The 23,516-nt window shown below is 41.5% G+C and overlaps 1 protein-coding gene across 12 annotated transcripts in view; it reads left to right on the top strand.

Annotated features, from left to right (window-relative positions):
• The window catches only part of sox5 (SRY-box transcription factor 5), a 259,298-nt gene that overhangs the window by 126,912 nt on the left and 108,870 nt on the right, over positions 1 to 23,516 (top strand). For 4 of the 12 annotated variants that reach the window (XM_082511986.1, XM_082511976.1, XM_082511985.1 and 1 more), the window contains exons 2-3: positions 14,097 to 14,189; positions 22,561 to 22,790. The exons of 4 other annotated variants lie outside the window; for them this stretch is intronic. In XM_082511986.1, coding sequence (XP_082368112.1) covers positions 22,696 to 22,790 — 95 coding nt within the window. In that variant the 5' untranslated portion in view covers positions 14,097 to 14,189; positions 22,561 to 22,695. Of the gene's footprint in view, positions 1 to 10,023; positions 10,129 to 14,096; positions 14,190 to 22,560; positions 22,791 to 23,516 lie in introns of all 12 variants that reach the window. 4 more of the 12 variants (XM_082511975.1, XM_082511974.1, XM_082511984.1 and 1 more) reach the window with 4 other exon arrangements.

The following is a 23,516-nucleotide window of genomic DNA, read 5'->3' as shown; positions in this document are numbered from 1 at the left end:
CTCCTCCCTTCTCCTCTTGCTCTATTCTCCTTTAGGTCCCCCCCCCCCACCCCCACCTTTTCTAGCAGCTCCTTTTTCCCTCATCTCTTGCTGATAAACTGCATTGAACTCAGGAGGATGAGCTAGATTAGGCACTATTTGGTAGGCATGGGTTTAGTACAGGGAATGATTTGAAGGCAGAAACGATTATTAAATGTTCAAACTTGCGGCTGGTACTGTGTGTGAGTGTGGATATGACAGAGGAAGAGATAAATAGAAAATAGATGAAGAAGCAACAGACTAAAGAAGAAAGGATGACAGATAGGATGAACTTTTTAAGAAAGTTGGTTTAGTTTCTGCTGGTGCAGTTCATTTGCTAGGAAGTTGTTAAAAAAAAAAGAGAGACTCCAATCGTTCATTTTCTGTCCACCAGCACATGGAGCATGTACACACATAACTCTATTAGAGAACTCAGAAGTTTGGGTTTGCTTTGATGGTGAGTAAACTAACTGTAACTCCACGCCAAAGCAGACCTTGAAGCCAATGAGAGGGAGGGAGGGTTAGAGGAAGAGAGACAGCACATCCCAGTTGTTTGTTCCACCCACCCAAGCCGAGCCCTCCCCAACCTTTCTTTGTGCAGTCGGACATCAGACTGAGATGCCGCGAAAGATGCAGTAGATTAAAAGGATTGTTTCTGTGGCTGCTATAGCCTCTATTGTACAGAGAGACGATTATAGACGAATCTGCAGTCAGTTCATCACGTGTATTTATGCACAAACACACACACCCACGCACGGAAGCAAACTAGCTCGCTTATACATGCACAGATATGGTGTCAAAATGTCGGCGCGACACGACAGGACCCCTTTCATCTAAATGTGCTGTTTGACAGTCCATCTATTTGCAGTCAGTCATTAGGCCACCACACAAAACTGACTGAATGTCACTGATAGAAAAATATAGAAAAGGACACAAAGGGGATGGAAGTAAACTGCCATTTTCTTTACCAGTTTTTCTGTAACGGGTTTAAATTAAGTCTTTAGTTTAATATATCCGTTACAGCCTCTTACTTACTTTCTTTATCCCGTTTTTGAGACTTTGAGCACAGTTTGGATTTCGATTTAAATGTTGAAGAGATTTATGCCACAGTTTATTTTATTGTTGTCAAATAAAAAGCCTGCATTCTCTTCATTCTGTTATTTAATTCTTCTTTTGATTTCCCGTGATATAAAATGACCTTGAGCAGTCACCCTAAATGTAAGACCTTGTATCTGATAATTAGCATCCGGTAAGCTTGTTTAGAGTTCTGAAATACTGAATACACATTATTCATGCGGGTTCTTTGAGAGCAGCAGGGGGCTGTATTTAGTGAAGGCTCTGCTCTTGAACTGAAGGAATCTCAGCATCTGCCCTCCCTGCTGAAGTGTCCTTGAGCAAGACACTGAATCCTTATCGGCTGTTTGAGCGTAGCTCTTCGGCTGACCCTGTGTTCTGACCTCCATGTAGGAGAGAAAAACCGAGGCTGCTTCTATTGGCCTTTTCTTTTTTTTGGAATTGATCACCCAAAAGTAAGAATATTATATTCACTAGACTCTCGCCACTGGGAGGTCAGAATGCAGGGTCAAATTCGAGACAGCGCCTTTGGGAAATGATAGGGGTTTGCTGGTTTGCTCAAGGACAGTCCATCCACCAAAAAAAAAAAGAACTGAACCTGTGCTGGAGTTTTTGTTTTACACAAAAATCTTTTTTGTGTAAAACAAAAACTCCCGCACAGGACCTTGCTGCGTTCTGGAGGTCATACGGCATTTTACCTAATGCCGCACAAACGTCAGCATACTCTCAAACTAGTCCTGAACCTTCCAGGGAAAATGTAAATAGCTTTTGTTTCTTTTTTTTTGTTTTGTTTTTTGTTTTGTTTTTTCACAACTTTCTATCTCCAAAATGTTACTTTTTCTCAAGTTAAGAAAACAGAACTTTTTATTTATTTTTCTTTAGTTCGTTTGATAAGCTTTCCTGGGCTACAAGGTCGCAGAAGCGAGCAAAATCCATAAGTCGGCCCAAACCAACAGCGGAAATAAAATTCACAATAGTAATATGCATAGGAGACGATTGTGCTCTAATTACGCTGTGGCTAAATTGCAGTCAAATGCTCTGAATTCCAAAAAAAGAATCAAGGATTACCTTCACATGTTTAAACAATTTGTTTTCGTGCTCCAGTTTGCTGCATTCCCAAACCCTCCTTTGGACTTTCAATTACAATTCATTTTGATTAAACATGCAAATACCATCCTTGATGGTGTCCTTTGTTAGCGTGGCCTTCTTTTGGCTAAAAACCATAGTCTCTTGAGTGTCCCTCATTTAATGAAGATTGAAGATTAAACAACAGGAAAGAGCCATTATTTTTGTCGGGGAATTAAAGTACCATCAATCTCACTTAATCACCTTCTTAATATCTCCTCAGACGCCAGCAGAAAGCTGTTCTCAGCTCAAGGTTAACATGCTTTGTTTTGTCAAAGCAAAGGGAGAGAGGAGAGGGGCAAACAAACAGAATAGATGGATGAAGCCACTCTGTCCACCAAGTGGACACGGATTACAGTGAACAGTGTTGTGTCGGTGGGAGGGTAGGGCCAGGAGGTTGATGTGGAAAGAAATGACAGCTATTGTTTGGCCTGTAATTATCTCTGTCTGCTTATTCGCCCGCTCATTTCCTGTAGAGACAGAGAATGAGACTGAAGGAAGAAGTGCCAGTGGTTTGCCGCTGTAGCCTTGTTAACAGGTGGTACAGTTTGTCCTTGATGACCAGCAAAGTTGCTCTCCTACTGTGTGTGTTTGTGTACATTATGCGGCTTTATGGCATTAATGGATGGATGCCTTTTTCTTTTGTTCGCCCATGCTGCGTAATTTTTAAACTGTTTTGGGTGTTTTTTATAAAAGTTATTTTGTACCTTTTATGGTAAATGGTAAATGGCCTGCATTTGTATAGCGCTTTTCTAGTCCCTAAGGACCCCAAAGCGCTTCACACTACATTCAGTCATTCACCCATTCACACACACATTCACACACTGGTGATGGCAAGCTACATTGTAGCCACAGCTGCCCTGGGGCGCACTGACAGAGGCGAGGCTGCCGGACACTGGCGCCACCGGGCCCTCTGACCACCACCAGTAGGCAAACACGGGGTTAGTATCTTGCCCAAGGATATTTGGCATGCAGCCAGGAGGCAGCCTGGGATCGAACCACCGACCTTCTGATTAGTGGCTGACCTGCTCTGCCACCTGAGCTACAGCTACCCCTTTTAGGAAGAAGTAATATGTTGAGTTCACCTTTAGCGAAATAACTCTCCCAAGCTCTATTTATTGAAAGCGAGAGAATACTTTAGTCACAAGGATCATGTGGTTGTTTTGTATAATCTTGTTTTTAAGGTTAAAAGTGAACCATTAGGGTGCTGCTATAGCTTACTGTGTTGAGCAGGAGATCCATATCCCAAAAGGCTGCAGGGAGCTGGGGCTTGATTCCACCCTGGACCATTTCCTATGTCATCTTCTCACTTTTTCCCCACGTTCCTGTTCACTCCCTGTTGTGTTTCTGTTGTCTCTGCTTTACTTTAAAATGTAATTAAATTTCCATTTAATTGTCAGCTGAAATAAAAACAGATACTTAGATTGGCAAATAGCTAATATCGGTCAGACTTTAGTGTGTAGTGTTGCAAGCAAACTTTTCCCCCGCTGTGCTTATATTGCAGCGCTTCTTTTAATCTCTGTGTGACAGGGAGGACGACGGACCCGACCGCATACTTCAGTTTATACACTTTTATTTCCCGGTTGTCGTTTTACACACTCGGCTGCAGCTTTTCAGCTGCCAGCCACACACAACATAACAACAGCAACAACAACAACAGCAACAACAACATCCTCAGGTGCCAGCACGTTTAATAGGGGAGGCGTGATGAGCCGATAGAGCTCAGGTGTGCCACAAACCACGCCCATCACACTCTGTAACAACCTGTAATAATTTTTTATTATTATAATTAATGAAATAAGACATTGTTAGCTTAACCAAAGTATTATTTGTTGCCTGTGTCTCACACTGAATGCTATGACCCCAAAACTAGCAACCACTAGATTGTGTAAGAGAGCTAGCAAATCTTAGCTAATTACCGTTCCCATGTGCTTTCACATTGAACTGTTTTCACCTCCCAAACGCAACTAAACTACACATGTCTGTACATTTCTACACTTTTGAAAGGGCAAGATTTTCCACCAGCTACACATCAACATTGACATTACAAGAAATTACCAAGAAAAATGTATTCAGAAAGGATCACATTCTAATACAGCAAACCTTTAGCAGTACAGTGTAACCCAAAGTTAATCCAGTCATTCACTTTGAATCCCACAATAGCACAGGTAGCAGACACCATTAACTTAGTGGGTTTGCTTCATGCACACAATTATTAGACACACAGAAGGTGTTTTCAGCACTTGACAGACACCTGTTGAACAACACTGGTACAGACAGCTGTGTTTGGAAGGTTAGAAGCAGTCGCAAATGATAATCAGCTTTCATGGTGCCTACACGGGGCAGTAATGGCCTGACTGAAACCTGTGATTCTCCAGCTGAAGAACCACTTCCCCTCCACAGAGGGAGCGCATGTAACCACGGAAACCTTCTGTAAAGCCACACAAAAGAAGCCACTGAAAACAGATGGGGATCGAACACTGCAGTTGACTATTATTGATTTAATGTTTGAGAGAGAGAGAAGGTGATGTGGACAGAAGATCAAGTAACTGCTTCTGGGTTCAAGTTTGTCTTCAGCAGCTAAACTGAATCTTTGATCTCGTGAACGTTCTCACACATTTAGATCCTTTTATCAGCCTCATCAACATTTTAACTGTAAGAAAGCACTAGAGATTGTCAGGGGAAGACAACCAAGCAATGTCTCTCATGTTTGCAATGTGGCTCTTTAGACCAGAAGTAGGACTACAATCACCAGCTGCAGTCACGGACAGTGGAGTGGGTTTCTTACCACAGACCACACCTGAATGATAGAGAAGCACCACAACAAAGACCTGATCAGTGAGGAAGCCATGAAGGAAAAAACAAAACCAGGGGCAGAAGGATGAAATGGTACCCAATTACGAGCATTTCAGAGTCTACAAAAGCTGTCCAGATGACATATTTTGGTTCAGAGGGAGCCCTGTTGTTAGACAAAGTGTGTGTGATTTCCAGGTAGATTTCTGATAGTTTCTGTTTTTTAACATATGATAATATCTTCCTTTCCTTGTGTCATATTTTACTAATTAAAGAATAGGAAATTCAATTGTTACACACGGGGTGCTGCTGATTCGTATTGCGTAATGGCTTTGGGAGTAATTCCTTCTCGTAGGACTGTTCCTCTCTACAGTACTAGTGTTTCCATCTACTCAAAATTACCCCGTAAATTAAGCAATTGACTGAAATCTTGAAACCTTAACATGTGTTGTCACCGTATACCACACACAGGACGCAGACTAGCATCATGTTTGAAACCTTAACCTGTGTCCTTTTTCTTTCGCTAAAACTCAAAGCCTCAAATAACCCCAGTTCTTGTTTGTGCGATTGCTTATGCAATACTAATTATACACATCTGACCAGTAACACGTGATTATGGGAAGAATTGGCATCAAATTTCCCCAATAAAGCCTTTTATTAACACAAACAGACGGGCTTTTCTTTGCTGTTTATTAGGTTTGTATTTGTCAGCCTGTGTCTTCTGGGGTGAACGGTTTGCAAACCAGGAATAATAAAGGACTGTCACAGAAACCCACCTGATTTGGTGCTTACTTGTACATAATGTAACACTCACACACGCATACCAAACATCACACACAGATATGGGCACAGATGCCTTAGGACATGGTTGCAAGCTCTTGCCCTGTGTAATTTTAAGTGTGTTGGAAATTGTATATTGGGGCCATCAAAGCAGTGCCCTAACCGTTAATGGCTTTACAGCTTGTTCGTTAGTTTTAGCCTGCTTAGGAGGGAGGGTGTGTGTACGCATGCTTGTGTATGTGTGTTGAAGGGAGGTGTTGTTTTGTTTAAAAAAAAGAAAAAAAAGAAAATCAGGAGTGTGTCAGGGTGAACTACATGTACACAAATGCCTGAAAACACACATCAGTAGAGGAAAGACTCGCTTGTCTATATACACACACACACACACGTAAGCAGGAGGGGAATGTATATAGTGGAGATTGACTCATATACACAAACACACACAAACGGTAAACCAGCATGTCGATAGTCATCTCTCTTTCTGCCTCTCTCTCTCTGGGAGTCCGGTGAGGACTGGCCTAATTGAGCTGGCCTCAGGAAGCCCATCATTAGCCCTGCTGCTCCGGTCACACATGGCCACCAGATGTGAGTCCAGCCACAATGGAACGCAGAAGGCCACTCTTTCTCTGTCTTCCTCTTTTCCTTCTCCATCTCTCTCTCTCACACACAAACAGCCTGTTACTCTGTCACTCTTCAGCCTAATAAACTAGCTTTTGTCTCCATACGGCCATTGTCCGTTTAGCCTACCACAGCCATAAGAGAAGTCATTGGGGCCTGAATGTGATGCTTTGTACTGACAATAGACAGAAATAGGAGAGGCAGAAGAGGGAGGAAGAGAGGGATGGTGAAGGAGAGGGGGGAGTGAAGGGTAACTAGAGAGGTTTTCAATGAACTCTCTGGAATTTTTATGGCTTGTTTTTGCAGTTTGAGAATTCAGTGTTGTGGGACTATGAAGTACGGCATGGCACCTTTCTTAGCTTCCTCTCTACCTGCCTGTCCGCTGGAAGACGTTACTCGTGATTGGATGATTGTGTGTGTATATGCATGCTGTTTTTATGAGATCCAGATAAAATTAACCTCTTTAGTAAGGGAATTTGTTGTAACTCGTTTAATGTTTAAGGTAAAGGCTTAAATTTGTTACAGTTTTTGGACTGCTTTTCACTTTACACTTTAATTTGGCAATCATGAGCTTTAATTTGCTGGTACAACAGCTAACTCCTTGGAAAGCTTTCTAATAGATTTTAGAAAAGGGTTAGTGTGGTCAGCCACTGATGCCACATATTTCTAACCTTGACTGTTCACTGGACACAGCTGAATTGAATACAGGTTGAACTGTGACTCAGCCGTGGCTCTGATAGAGTTGGGATTCTGTTTTTTTCCGTCTTGTTTCACAAGCAAAAATATAGAGGATTTGGATGGGCCTGACAATGAGCAGATTGGCATTGCTATGCAAACTAAAGTTCCACATGATCTATCAGCTTTAAATTTGGTTTTTCCAAATGAGGTTTAAGACAGTTTGGGGGAAAAAAGCATTGCTTAGTGTTACTCCCAATAAATGGTTTGGTTGAATCCCCTCACTCTTACACTACATTCCATATAAAGTTTGAAATTCCAAGTTGGATTTCCAACTCGAAAAGTCGAGAAGCCAAACCCGACTTTGCAGGTTTTATGGTTTTTGCAATCTGTATTATCACTGTTGTTTATTTGTGCCGCACTAAATAAGCCACATAAAGAGCTCTGACCAGCCTCAACCCATGAAAATGGCACAGCTGTGTTTTTAAGTGCAAAAAAAAGAAGGCATTGCATTGTACTGCTAGAGATGCATGAATGGCTTTACCTTGCCAGGGACCAAAAGAAAGCCTGCTTTTCCGACTATTGCTACTTGAAACAATGTCAAATCAGGAGTGACTTCACTCCTAGTTCTGACGTCTGGCTTCCGATGTAAAAGGGGCAGAGCATTCTCATTTTGAAAGTTGAGTTGTTGCTACCAACTAGCCTTGGTACTTACCGTCAGCTAGCTTGCTAGCCAAGTTGCTGCTGTTGGTCCTTAATGTCATCCAGCTGCTTGAATTCAGCGGTCTGAAGAACTCCAGCATCACAGCCTAGGAGAGCAGCTGGTGATGGTACCCCATAGCATTAAAATATAGTGGTAGAAACAACTGCCCTTTAATCAGAACTAAGAGAACTACTTGAAGGAATAAAAGGCAAGCAGAAATTTGACAGTACATAGACAGTGCATACATACCATATTCCATATTGAAGTAATGAAGCCTGATGTATCTGCAGCAAATACACTGAAACCACGTTCACACTGCCTTTCTTCTGTTTTCCAATTGTAAAAATGTCTTTATCTCACAGCCACTTAGGGGAGGTGTCTGTGCGTGTGCATGCGAGCGTGTGGGTTAAACTGTGGACGCATGGCAATACATGATCCATTTCGACGGCTGCCCTCATTTGAGACAAATGTAATTATCACGCGTGGCTGAGTTTTTTCTTATTATTGGAAAGTTAAGTCACTAATCTGTGAAGTTGTTCCTCGGCTGAATTAATTCAATTATCTGGCAGCACGAGTAGATATCAAGGTTTGACGTTTATGTCTTTGTGGTTATTTCTGTGTGTGTACAGTTGTGTGTTATGCATATGTGTGTTTTGATGTTAGTGTGTATTATTGTGTGCGTGTTTCTGACATGCTGTAGCGTGCACGAATGTGTGCGCGTGTAAAAATGTGTGAGAACAGACGCCATGTTTTTCAACTCCCACTGGATCAAGGCCTTTTATAATCCACTGAGCCGACATAATTCCACCTCACTTACAATGGATTTGTCTCTGCTTTGTCTCCTCATTATTGTTCTCATTCACATGATAAGCTGCTTCACGATTCCATTAGCATTCTCTTGTAGCCGCCACCACTTTAGTGTTGGGGAATCAAAACTTTTTACTCAATTTATCTTAGCCTGACCAGCTGAATAACAGCCGTGAAACATTCAGTATGGAAAATAGGTCACCTCAGACTGTTTTCATACTTTTGGGGGTACATATAAACCAAAGCATTTTATCATAATATCTCCCTTTATTCTCTGTGTAAATCAGTTAGTTTCCTGTTTTAAAAAGTATACATTGGTAACTGAACTAATCAGCATCAAGACTGGACCACATGCTTATTTATTATCTCTAGGATTTGCTGAGCTCTTTAACATTTTTTCAGCTCATTATATTATAATGTGGTTTAATGGCAAGCAGCGTGGTGCTGCAGTAGTTAGCACCCTCAAACAATCTTGAGCAAGAGGGTCTGAGCGAGCCGACTCTCTTGGATCCTGCTGTGTCGAGTTTGCATGTCTAAAGATGCATGCACGTTAGGCTAACTGGTGACCCTGGATTTGATCATAGGTGTCTTGTGGCCGGCTTCTTATTCAGTGGCAGCTTGGATAGGCTCCTCCGTAGGAGATAGCATCTACTGTAAACAGATAAAGTCAGCAGCTAAGCAAGAACTTGAAATTCAGCTCTGTAGAAACTTCTGCGATTGTTGGTTCATAGTCTCACCTTGGTAATAATTAACAGAAATTTGCTGTGACTTATTCAATGTATTGCCCGACTTTGTCACATTTTGTATTTTCCCGTCAGAATTTGAACTGATTTATTTATAAAACTACATCAATTGTCGCTTCTTCTGTAGTACCGCCCGTAGCTGTGTCATCTGAATTGTCATTAGCTGTAGCCATGCCAGCAAGTTGTATTGCTGCTTATTGTTCATGATGTGCAGCACATCCGTGTCACCACAGCTGTTTAGAGCCGTGAGCTAACTTGTGTGCTCTTGGTGTCTTTGATAGCTTTAACTGTTTAAGTTAAATGAGTACTCTTTTTAATTATTTCAGATGTAATACTCTCATTTAGATACAGTGTGTTACTGTCTCCATCTTTCACAAAACTGGGTGATGTCCATACTACTATACTTGCTTTTTTGGCTATTGGACATTGCTTTCATTATTGTAGTTGTGTCAGTCCTGTTAGCCTCATCGGGTTAGTTTAAAAAAATCTTATTTTCCCTTAACTAAACACTGTACCAGAATCAGTTTGCTTTTAATGCTGGTTCATCCCATTTAAAAGAAAAACGTATATTTTTTAATCATCTTTTTAAAAGACTTTTGGACTCTGGACAAAGAGCAGCAGTCGGCTGTAGCATGTTTTTCTTCTAATCTTTGTTTTTTTCTGGCTGTCTTTCTCTTTCTCTGTCAGACATGCTAATGCTATTGATCCTCATAGGAAGCAGGACAGAACCATCTACAGATAAGAAGACAATGCTTGCAGCAGCCCATAGATTTCTTCCTGGTGCTCTAAGAGGTGTGTTGCAGGCTGTATTGGAGTTCATGGGGTTCTCACAATCTGTTGTCTTGTATTGACAGTCTCCTCTGAGCTCAGCCTAACAGTCTGTTTTTATCAAAGAGGATGGCAAATTTTTAGTGTGTGTTTGGTTGTGGATGATTTTGTGTTTGTACATGCATATAAAATCGTGCGTCATGCTTATGCATTCATTTTTGGATTATTTTGATCAAAGACCGTAGAAATTTGTTGATTTTTGCATTTTTTTGTATGTATTTATCTGATATTTGAGCAAAGGTTTGTGTAATTTATTTATCTAATGTCAGGGTCCCAGACAATGCAACTCCAGTGTCAAGGTTGGCAGTGATGGTTGCTATGGTGACGCTGGCAAACAGATCTCACAGATCTGGGCTCTCTTTCTCTCCTCCAAGAGGAAGGGAGGCTTTTTGAGACTGAAGAGCAGAGAGGGACCTTTTATTTTTCTTCCGCCAGTAGAGTGGTGGATATTGATCAAGAATCGAACCTATGTCGCTCAGTAGAGAAGCCTAATGCACTTCTACTCAAGAGAGGGGAAGGAAAAAAGGATGACCTGCTACAGTGTATCACAGATGGAAGAAAAAGAAAGAATGATTGACAAAGAGTAGGGGACAGAGGGATGGACAAGGGGAGCTTGTTTTTAGGAGCAGATCAATTAGGTCTTTGCAATCTACTGCTACCATCTGCATCTGAAAGAGCATAAAAACTCCATTTAAAATGCAGCCAAATTCACACATTCAGTACAGTACATCGGCGTTTTCACGCACAAACCAGTCAGCCTGAGCCCTACCTGCTCAGTGTGCCATGCAGGAGGGAGAGTAGTTAAGTGAAACGTGTTGAGCCCTCTCAGGTAATTACATCTCCATGCTAATGTCTAATTAGACAGCTCAGAGGGGACTCATCTGCACTGCATTAATTAATACAGTCAATCCACAACTTACATGCACGCATGTTCAGTGACAAATGCACACATCCCAATCCATTGGTGTGTGTGTGTGTGTGTGTGTGTGAGGAAATCAATCAGGCCTTTATACTGGTCCCTGCTTGTGTGTGTCTGTGTGTGTGGCCAGGGCACGAACACGGGCTAAAAGGAAATCTGTGCATGTGTAAATACATGCCAGGACTTAAACTGATGCATACTGTCATCTCGATGACATTTACAGCATGTGACTGTCAACTTACCTGGAATCAGGATCCTCTTATTTGCTAATTCTGTTTGTCAATATTTGAGATTAAATCATGCTGCATAATAATAAGAGGCTAAAGACATCAATTTAAATAAAAAAAAACCCTCTAATTATGATTTGTAATGAGTCTTAGAGGGCAATAGTTCGCGATTGTGAGGGCTGGGAACCCTTCATAGGGTCACATGAGATAGATGTTGTTCCATAGATTTAATAAAGCTGAAATGATTTGCTTGTAAGTCAAATAGCGACTGAATTTATCCTGACAAACCAGCAAAAACAGAGGGGAGAAAAAAAACTATGTTTCAGGTCATTTTTCATAATCCTCAGAATTTTTGGGCTCCTGTGACTTACTTTCTAGTTTATAACAAGATTTTTAGTTTTTATACTGTGATATTGTTTTGTCACATTAACTTGTTATATATTGTTATTTCTTAAAAGCTTCAATTCATTATTACATGACAAAAAAAGAAGCATCTGACGATGCAGTCTTGTTGCTCTTGTATGCTAGAAAATTCTTAGTTTTTAACATTTTTGTCCTTCTTCTGTAGGAGTGAAGTAACTAACTGTCCACCCATGTCTGAGTTTAGTTGATACACACACTGCTTTAAAATGCATCATTTTATCTTTACACTTTACCCTTTTCCAATTAGAGTAACACCTTTCTGGCTCATGAGAGAATCCTTGATGATTAAATAAGAGGTTTGTCCTCTGCCATGCCAGGCAGACAAAATAAGTCTTAGCATGGTGCCCCACCAGGACACTCCCAGTGTCCACATTGTTGTGTTAACTGGTTTGGCACTGAGATTCATTTTGACCCCAATTTCACCCCATGTCACCTAGAAAACTGCTAAGATCACCAGACAGCACCCGGCACTGTGTGTATTAGCACGTCTATGCTGTATGTGAGTGTGGTACAGTAATCTACTGACTCCGGGCTTTTACAGTAGTGATGAGAGGTAACTGCACTAATTCACTGTCCTACTGTGAACGTCTGGTGCAATTAAGGCCAAGTTGTCAGACGGATCATGCCTCTGTTTTGTTCCTCCATTCTTGTTCTCTCAGTGCCTCCACTCAAAGTGCTTCTTTATTAGGCGCGTGAAATTTATTTTGAAGAATCTTTAAATCTCCTGACGGGGATTCAGACCATGTAATCTGGTATCAAAAAAAACAAACTGGTATGCTTTAAGTAGAGGTTCCGAAAACCGTTTGTTAGATTTATTCACCTTTAATGGAGGCAAAAAGTTTCAATGTTCTCCTGCTGCTATTATTCTGAAAATATTTAGAGGGAAGTGACTGGTGTGTATGTACAGTTTAGACATATATGTATTTATTTTTAACCATCTTTGTACTAAATGTATTTATCCATATGTGTGTGGAGGACTAAAAGAACTGTGTGTACATGACTCTGGCATACTGCAAAGCGTAAGAGAATCTGGTCTCCAGCTTCTTCCTTCGCAGCAGCATATCTCCATCAGACCACAACATGCAGAAATCTGCTTGCTAATTACACCCATATAAATCAGCAGTTGTAATTATGCTAATTAGACTGCTAACTTCCTCTCAGAAGCCTACACAAACAAAGGCGGCAGTATCGGATGATGTGGCGTGTTAACGAGCTTGTCAACTTATCTGACACAAGCTAATTACTCAACAGGACTCCTCTGTGTTTAGGAAGAGGTAACGAAGCTTCTGCTTTTTAAGGTTGCTGCACCTCTGCCTGTGACCTCCTACACCCGGCAGATTAATACCAGCATCTTTCAATGGGATTACCCTGAAGTTTTTAACTGCATCACTAACTGCTAATCGTTTAATCACTCTAGCTGTCTGAATGACAGTTGGGGTTTTGCTGTGCAAAAGCACCTTGAGTACTAAGCCTAAACTAGATAAGGCTATATAAATTCCGGTCCACTTTACTATAAGGAATTGTGAAAGAACATTTTACTTTAAATGGTGCAGATCAGTCACATGAGATTACAATTAACATGTTTGGTTCATGTACATCTCAGCTGGGTAACACTTTATAATAGGCACTGTAAATACATTTAAATTCTTTGTCTAGGCCTCGGTAACACATCGCTAGAAGACTAGTCAGCAATTCCTTGAAAAACACTGGTCGCTAGGGAAAAATGTATATTCCCTGACAGGTTGGCAAGTGGTTGTAGGAGGTTGCTGGCTGTTGGATGGTGGTTTAGTGTTGACTTCCGAGGGTTAACTTCAACGTCAAACCAGACTTTGAAGCACATGAACTCAGCAAATAAGCTGATCCGCAGATCTGTCATGTTGGGGATCTACGAGTGGCTGATATAAAAATTTTAGCAAGCTTTATAAATATAAATAAAGTTTGTCATTTCAGAAGGAATCCATTTTGCTTTGTATGTATTTTTTCATGTGAGGGCAAAAGGTAGTGATGGCATTATCTGGTATCCAGTGAAGAAGCCACAGGGATTAAAACTACAAGAGACCAGGATTAATTAACATCACATTTAATGGAAAAAAACGAAAAAGAAAATTATGTGCTACTGTCGTAGTGCGGATGTGTGTTTGTGTTTGTGCCAGTCTCAGGTGTTCAGCTTCACAACACAAGCTTCCAGCTGTCATGACACACATGCACACCCAACATTCATGCACAGATTCACACACTCTCAGCCCTTCTCCTGCATATTAACCTTTGCCCTTCTGTCCATCTGCCTGTCTGTCTGTCCATATGTCTGTTGTCTCTCTGTCTGTCTGCATGTTTTTCTGCCTATCTGTCTGTCAATATGTCAGTCTTGCTGTGTGTTTGTGTGTCAGACAGACTGCTTCAGACCCACAAACCTGCTAGAAGTCGAGAGCTATGAAGAACGCCGAGCCTGAAGACAGGTGAGAAAGAAAGTCGCCTCTCATGTTAATTATTTGCTAAAAATAATACTTCAGGAGAAAAGAAAATATATTTGATCCAAAGAAAATACCAAAGTTGGGGGTTTTTATACTTCCTTGAACTTCACTGTTCTCAGAGCAAACTGTACAAACTACAAACTACTCTTCTAAATAGTTCCTACAGAGTTTGAAGCTGTCTTTTGGGTAATTATCCTGTGGTTAGAGGAAACTCACTCGACTCAAGCAGCATGTCATAGCATTGTGATAATCTTTGTTTTATCCAGTACCAATCCTCAGACTTTGGCCTCACACTCACTCTCCTTCATCTTTCGATATTTCTCGCTCCAGTGTGCTTTTGCTCATTCTAATCTTGTCCTGCTCTTGGTCAGGTCACATATGGCCTTTTCTTAACAACCCTGTGTAGAAGGCCAGCCTTCAGTAGTCTCCTCTTGAGTGTTGTGTCTGGTGTTTTGCATGTACTGTTTAATAGAAGTGCCAGCTGAGGACTTGTCGGGTGGTTTTTTTTTTTCCAACCTAGAGAGTTTTAGGGTATAATACTGTGCAAAAGTCTTGATCTGTCCCTCATTTCTTGAAATGAGTAATTAGTTGCAGTGGTTTATTAAAACATGTGCAAACACACATGGAAATACAGGATGCAAGGCCAAAACAGAATCTGTACTGTTGTAAAGAGCTTGAACCTTTATTCTTCCAAAGTGCCTGAACTCTCTTGAGGAACTGTCGTGTAGTTTCTTTAAGTAGTCTTCAGGAATAGTTCTCCAGGCTTCTTGAAGGACAGCTCTTCTTTGGATGTTTGTTCCATTCTCTATCAAGATGATCCCACACTTCTTCAATATTGTTGAAGCCCGAGCACCGGAGAGGCCTGTGTTTATCTTTCCACCTATGCTTTAACTGCTTTTCAGATGGTGTTGCGTGGTTGATCAAAATATGACCAGTGATCAGTGATAACATCCATAACACCAATGGCTGAAATGCAGCCCCAAACCATGACAGAGCTCCTTTTAAATTGATTCATCGCTCAGTCCAGTTCTTGTGTAATTTGGCATGCCTCAGTATTTTCTCCCTGTTTCCCTTCCATTGAGGTCGTTTATGATGAGGCTTCAGTAAACAGCAGTTGGATTAACTGAAAGGCCAGCCTTGTTGGTACAGAAATGCTATTTTATTTTATATCTTTAAATGTTCCATATATTCAACCAAAAAAAACTGAGAACAAAGATACAGTTTAAAGTATAGTTTTTCCTTGACATATAACATATCTGTCACGTGAAGACACAACACTGGTTCATGCCAGTATTTTTATGCTTGAATTATTATTCCAGACAAACCAAAAACGGCTGAATTTTGTCAAGTAAAAGGACGGGAATGAAAATAACTGAAAGGGAGCAGAGAAAGTTCTGTCTCTCTTCCTGTTCTTATTACGGTCAGTCTGTTTTTGGAATTTTGGATAGAAGAGATCTTTTTATGGGATATTTTAAGACTATCATTAAACCCATTATGATGGACAAACCTAGCCACACTATTTGTTCTGTGACCAACAAAAGCTATTCCAACACAACAATCTGTTACAATAGCATGGCCACTGGAACACAGGAGTGATGGTCACTGTATTCCATTAAAAATCCTAGCTCCTTAATATTTATTTATATCTAATTTACACAAGTTATTAACACTTTAATGTTAGTTATATTGAAAAACAACCAACAAAAGGACTGATAGTATTCACAGCAGCTATAACAAAGCATATAGAAAAGCAAAGAGTAAACATGCCATCGGTTTTCTTCTTCTAAGTAAAGTGTTTTAATAGAAAAGTAACTCTGTCCTTCGTTACCGATCAGAGTTGTTAAAAATGTTCCTCTGTGCATGACTACCACCTGCTGTCTACCTCAGTCTCCTCCTTCCCTCTATCATCTTCCTCCTCCCTCTATCCTGCTATTCCGCTTCTGTCTTTCCACCTTTTTCCTACTGCTTCACTCGCTGTCACGTTCGATTTCATGAAGTTGTGACGTGTTGTACTCAGAAATATTTAATGTGTAACAAGTCCAGATGAAAACTACTGTGTAATGTCAATGGCAGTCCCATTGCTGATTTCCTTGCTCTCTGTTGTTCCCACCTGATTTTCAACACTTTGGGATATTTGATGATCGGGCCCTTTTCTTACCTCATCTTAATTATTTTGCCCTGCGTTACATTGCATGGTTAGCTCCTCTCCTCTCTCCCTCAATCTGTCTCTGTGTTCAGTATGCGGTGCTGAGAGGGCATCATTACGGAGCCCGTATTTGAGTCATTTTGATTTAAGCAGCCAGACAATGGCCTGTTGATTGAAGCAACCAGAAGGCAGACAATAGGGTTCTATGCCACATAATGCGCCACCATTTTTCTGAGCTCCCCGCTTTCAGAAAAGGGCCCCGGCTCTCCATTGTGCCTCTCCCGGAGGGAAAAAAATGGTGCTTGGGGAGGAGGAATATTTTCCCGTGGTATGTCATTATTTTGCAAATTTCTATTATCTCATCATGTTGTCTTCATTGTAATTGCAGCTAATTAGGAGGCTAGTTAGGAGCCTGGGCTTTGAGGCTGGCTCGGCTGCTGAAAGGAGCCCACCGATTATGGCCCCGACAAGAGAGGAAGCAGGAGAAAAGGGGAGATTAATGCTGTTACCCAGGAGACACTGGCTTCCATCTGCGGGGAACAATGCAGTTTTGTTTTCTCCGGGATCCTGCTCAGATCAACAGAATGGGCTAGCTCGGCTCTACTCTGCTCGGCGACAATGCCCAATTCTGTCTTACCGGGGCTCAGGCAAACCCCCCCTGTCCTCTCCTTACCTACCCTCCCTACTCTAGTCACTTTACCTTCCCTCCTTTCCTCCTCCTCTCGCGTCCCTTCCCTCCGTCATTCTCACCACCTTTCCTCCGTTCAGCAGGCCCTGACTAAAAAGCTTAGCACCCTCAGCGAGCCAGCCAGCACCAGTGACTGAGAGCTCTCACACACCCCCAGTATCAGATGAAAGCGGCGCAATGTGTGTGGATTGAGTTCCCAGGTTGCGGGAGGTCGCGCCCTTGTCACACACAGAGCTGCAAGGTTTTACTCCCCAATCCCTGCCGAGCTCCAAAGCAGTTAATGAAATAATATACTCTGTCGCTTTTGCTCTTTCTTCTTCCCCTCGTTCTCTCACTCACCACACAGACCCCTTCCCACCCCTGCCACCTCCCTCGCTGAGCCGAGGCAGGCCCCTTGTCTCAGAGCAGGGCCCCCGCAGCCCCTAGACACCTTCTTTGCAAAGAGAGAGAGAGAATACAATGAGAGAGGGAGACTACTTTGGTACAGTACAAACACACAGAGGACAAGCAGGCTAGAAGAAATGAAAGGCCTTTGTCAGGCTTTGTCAGGGGGGAGAGGATACTGAGAAAGAAGGAGAAGAACGAGCGCTTATGGATAGAAAGAGAAAGCGACAGAGAGAGAGAGAGAGGCAGGAAATAGCAGACCGGATCACATGACTGAGAGCATTGTGATCCTGAGTGAGAAAGGTTTGGAGCAGAGCATCTCTCCATCTGGTCCAAGCAAAAAAAGGGAGACGGATAGAAAAACACACCCCGAGATGGAGAGAGAGGGAGAGAGGAGCGCAGCATGAGAGCAAACAGAGACAGAATGAGAGAAAGTATTGAGTTAGTGCCAGTGACATCTGCTCCCGTGGGCACAACAATAAAACTCCCTCTAGATCGGCCTCGCACTATACAATATATGTTCACACAATGCATCATTTTCAAAGGCACAAATAAATATGTGTGTGTGTGTTTGTGTGAATGAAGAATGCTCTTATGTTCACCAAGTGTGCCCACTAATCTGTTTAACATTCACCTACACACCGTCTAAATTGGATCTTTATCTTTATGGTGAATATATCTTTGAATACATTTTGTCTCCTTTTGTGGGAATCGGGGGTAAAATAGTTTTGCAGAGCTTTGAAAAGTTTCCTTTTTGCTTAATTGACAAATAAATTAGGGCACCTCGTTGTTCTTCACAGAAGAATAGGATCGTTCTGTGTGACTCACGCGTGGTATATGGCTGCTTCTACTCGACTCCAGATGCTTATTTAAATCTTCCACGTGCTTTTGTTTTATTAACGCCGCCGTCATTATTCACATATTCTGTTTTCACGCAATTTTCACTGTTTTTAATAACTCTGAACAGAGGCAAGTGTTGCGTGGTGTGGTATGAAACAGCCTACTTAAGCATCTTGTTTCTAAGTAATTATGGCTGAAGTTGTCCTGTTGATTTGACCCTTGTGAAATTTATACCACAATGAATAGTAAATAGCAGTTGTTTGTTAGTAAAGAATAAGGAAACCGTATGACTCTGATACACCGCCATATATAGATGAACAGACATATAGGATCTGAACATAGCAGCTACTTATCATGTTACTCAGAGCCAGCGAGACACTATTGGTCCAATTAAACCGTCTCCCTTTTCTATAGTATACAATGAAAGAAGTCCCTCTATAAATCCTCGCCATTTATTCTTTCAGATTTCTTGCCTTTTGTATGCGACAAACACTTTGTATATATTTTTTCCTCTTAAGTGTTTTTGGCCAAGGATCTGTTTTTGATTGGCTGAGAGATGATTGAAGAGAAAAAGAGTAATTTTTTTTTCCAGTTGGCTTTTGAAAAGTTGGAACTGAATAGTTGGAAAGTTATATGTACCTGAATCAGAAACAAACCCAACAAAACTTTAATCAAACGGCTTGAAATCCTAACAGATTCTGAAAGCGAGCAGACAAGGTAATCTTTGTTGTTTAGGGACCGCGGCGCACCCCTGCGCCATTTATCTTTGTGGGGAAAAATTTCTCCCTGTTGCGTTTAATGTGTAGTCAAAGTGGAGAGGGCGAAATGCTACTCTCTAATTTTGTATGTCATCTCTCTCCAAATCACTTCAAAGACGAGGCCCTTGCCAAAGATTTCCTCCCTTTTTCTCCTTGCCTTTTTCCTTTTCTCTCTCCTCTTTCTTTTGCGCCTTTGCTTGTTCCCTGAGTTGCTGTTGTCACCATCGCTCGGTGCCAGCAAATCGCGGGCATCTAAACAGCAGCACACAATGTCGTAAAAAGGCTCTAGAGTTTTACTTTCAGATGTCACTCCAATAGCACACATCTGCTACGTGCCGTGCATCTGCTAGGCTCTCCCGTCTCACAGAGCCGGGAGTGCTGATTGAACTGAAGACAGAAAACGTCCTCATTATCTCGGGCAATGAGCGAGCAGGGCTCCGCAACAGCCCTTTTAATGCATTTACTCACTTAACTGCAGCCCGGTATTGTGGATACGCACATACGGATACATGCACGTACACGCAAGCACACACACACACGTGTGTTGACATAAGGAATTGTATGTACATATATGAACACACAAACACATGCTGCCTCGGTGCCAAACGCCACTGTGTCATGAACAATAGTATTAACCAGCTTTTGTGTCAGTGCTTACTGAGAGCTATCCTCTCTGTCTCTACTGTGTCTCTGCTGGATGTTCCAGCAGCATGGATAAGGCTGATTTAGCGGACTACATGATTTGTCAGTGGGAAAGCAGACAGTGAAAGTCGACCAGGACAGGTGAATCTGCAACCTCTATGCCTGTGTTGACTCTAATGATCTTTAAGGGTAGGAATACGCCTTTGCTCGTCTGGTGGGAAGAACTTTGGCCTAACTTAAAGAGCTTTAATGCTTATAAACCTATAAAATCACCTACATATAACACTGCACTGGGCTGATGAAAGTCATTGATACGGAATGTTAAGGAGACAAATTGAAGCTAACCATTAAATACAACATTTTATTGTATTTGTTGTAAGTGACACAACGTCATTTTGCCTCTCTCATACCTACTTTATGTCAATGCCTGCTGCTAAACACCGGAAAAATATACGTTATGTTATTTCTCATTCATTATAGGAAAAGATAAAATAAAAACAAAATGAAAAAGAAAGCTATACTGCCTTTAACACATCGTACAACATTTGGAGGAGTATTCGCATTCCAAGCAGATTGCGCTTTTACTATCATCTGATTGCCAAATTCAAGGAGCAAACTGATATATTTCAATTCATTATTCAACATAAATGTCTGCACTGTGCAGCTTGCAAAGGAAAGTAAGAGCTGTTTACTGACCACCAGTTCTTGCTTCTTTGTCTGACATCTTGGATCGGGTCATCGCTCCCGCGATTCTAAAAAGGATCAGCTTTTATTTTTAAGATTATGTGACCCTGAATCATCCCTTAGTTATACTTCAGTAGGCTGGGGACTTCCCCTGCTACCCACAGCGCTCACCTCTTTTTCACTCCCCATGTATTGATATACCACTGCTGCATGTTATTGACTCTCTCTCATAATTTGATTTGTCCTCGTCACTCTTTGCTGTCCTTTATTCTCTTCACTTCTCGTTCCCTTCACCCAGATGGCTCCTTCTCCCTGACATAGCTCTGCTGAATCATTCTTCCTGTTAAAATGCCGTTCTCTCTTCCCTCCTTTGCCAGTTGTGCTCATAGGGAAGATGACTGATTGCTGGGGTTATCTGGTGTTATCAAATGTTACAGGGTTTTTGCACCTTGAGGGGTTGGTGTCTATTGTGAAAGATTAAAAACGCTGAATTGAATTGAACTGAACTAAAGCAAATGAGTAAACAAAACGGATTTTGTCTGTGGTTTAGATCATTTTCTCTGACTTAAAGATTGAGGTTGATAGGAGAAATCATACAACGTAAATCATGTTTGTCCTTTTGAGCTTCTGAATACAAGATGTGCAATCAGTGACAACCAATGAAATTTAGACTGGCACAATTGCTGGCCAATCAGATGTCAATAAATGACTTCCTCTCCTGCTCTGGCTCCGCCTCAGCATTTGGTAAATCCTGTTATCACCTTTTGTCATCGAGAATCGGTTCAAGCCCAATCCATCACAGAGCACTGTTCCACAGTTGACCAGAGCCTTGGCTTCTTACCCTCACCTACTGACGCAGTAGCGATAAAATGTAACTGTGGCAACCGTCGCTAGTGACAGACTTTAATAGTCACATTTCCAAGCCTGTTGTCAGTATCAAAATCGTTCCTTGGCCTCTGCTAAGTATGTCCTCGCAGCCCCTTCTCTGACTCAGTGTTGCTACTCAACGCTTACACTGTCCTCTCAGGTGTACCACAACTTCCTGATGTTGTATAGTTTGCACACCAGTTATTCAACAGTTCTCTAAAAGCTGATCCGTTGTTCAAATTCAGATTGTTAATTAAAAATCAATGACACACGTGATGTGTCACTGAGGCTGATTAGGTGGGGTTTATAATGCCGGGATGAGAGACGGCAGGAGCAGGGTAGTGTGCCAACACAGCCAGCTGAGCTCGAGTGTGTGTAACCTGTATTAGCTGGCTGGAATCAGCAAGGGTGAAGCTGTTCACCACGTTAATAGCTACAGAATGAACTGAGGACACGGTAATAAAGCGATAACAGGACTGGGTTGAGTAGGGGTGGGAGGGAAGGGAAAAGAAAAGAGTGGAGAAAAGGGCTGGATTAGGGAAGGATTAAACAAAAGAGAAACGAGACGGAGAGGGCAAAGAGATCAGGGTGATGGTTATGGTTAAGTGAGGATTGCAGATATATTAAAAACAGGAAACACTGTAGAGTGAGTGAGAGAGATGGTGGAGAGACTATGAAATGAGGGGGAAAACGCTCATCAGGTAGCAATAGTGGTGTGAATATATTAGTAACTTTAAAGGAGGGCATTTAGTTTGTTTGTAGAGGTATGTGGGATCCAGTGTGTTTGGCACTCGATCCAGCCTGAACAGCAAATTGAATGATGTCTTAGCATCTGCTGCTTCTATTTTAATCACCTGTACAATACTTGAGTGTGTTATTGATAAGATTAGATTAGTGGCAATCTAAAGCTTAAATGAATACAAAGTTAAGCAAAATTGGCAACAGTGTTAAATCATTTTACAGGCAGATAGAAATAAATAATGGCCCACAGCAATAGATGATACGCGACCTTTTCTTTTGCCAAGTGTTCTCACTGCCCTGGCATTTTAGGACTCCTAAAATAGAGACTTTTGGAAATGTTCCTGACCTCATTTTAGTTTGAAATCGTGTTTTATTTGGGACGTGCAGAAAAGTATTATTAGAAGCATTATTAGAACAATGGGCACACACACTCAGGTTTACTGATGACTAAAAACCTTCGTTTTTGTCCAGATGACTACCCTGTACTCAAATGTGACCTGTGTTGCAGGTCTTTGTCATTTCAAACAAAGAGATCAGTGACCATAACTTCACCGCTCTTTCTTTATTTTCTATAACTTAAACCAAAACTCTCTGCTTCCTTTTTAGGCTGGCACTTACATGTGGTCTTCAGGTGTATGCATGCTAAAAGGCTCAAATTAGTGAGGAGGTAGCAAGTCTTCACTAGTGCAAGATAAAGAGATGTCAGGCGGTTGACCCTCTATAAGGAACAACTCCTTTGAAATGGTTGCCTCAAAGTCGGGGAGCAGGTTTGCACCACTAGCAGTCGGCTGTCCGTCTTCAAGATGCCAAGAGGGTGATAGAACAGCATTAACACGGTCAGTGTGCTATCAGTTTGTGTTTGAATGGGGTCATGTTGGGGATTTGTGATAATACAATAGTTACCTCTGAAATCAGAGTCAGAACCTCATAGATTTCAGAGAGAAATCCAGAAATTCCTCCACAAATAGTATCATAGTTGCTGCAGGACAATCTTGTTTTTGCATTTGTATAGGAATATAACCAGAATAAAACCAGCTGCCAACCAGTGCACCCTACTGAAAAGAGACACGTAGCAGATGAATTGGTGCATACTGACTCAGATAAATTGCAACGTGTTGGCGTGTCTGTGTTTGTGAATTTGGCAGTGATTATTCATCAGTTTCCACCAATCTTGTCTGAGACTGGTTGCAGCCAGACTGAGTTGGATCATGATTGTTTGCAGATGACATGTGCGATTGTCAATGATGTTGCACATTCAACCTGTGGGAGTTGGTCACTGGAACTATTTCCAGTCAGTCTCTAAAGGCAAAATAATTCAGTATATGACTTTTCCTAGTTGCAAGGAGGTTGGCGTCCTAGTTTTAGTTTTGTTTCACTGAGACATAAACAGTCACAAACCAAAGATCTAGAGACAGGAGTAAATGGAGAAGTAAATAAAGTTCATCAGTTTGCTAGCTACACCATTAAGATCAGGATGCGCTAAAAGAGAGGGGCACTACTTTTACAGCATCTTTAAAAAACAAAGAAATTGCTTTGACAAAAACATTTAAAAAATATGATTG

Source organism: Aulonocara stuartgranti (assembly GCF_965226115.1).
Source record: "Aulonocara stuartgranti genome assembly, chromosome: 17".
In the NCBI taxonomy this organism is placed as follows: Eukaryota; Metazoa; Chordata; class Actinopteri; order Cichliformes; family Cichlidae; genus Aulonocara; species Aulonocara stuartgranti.
This window is presented reverse-complemented; position numbering and strand designations above follow the sequence as displayed.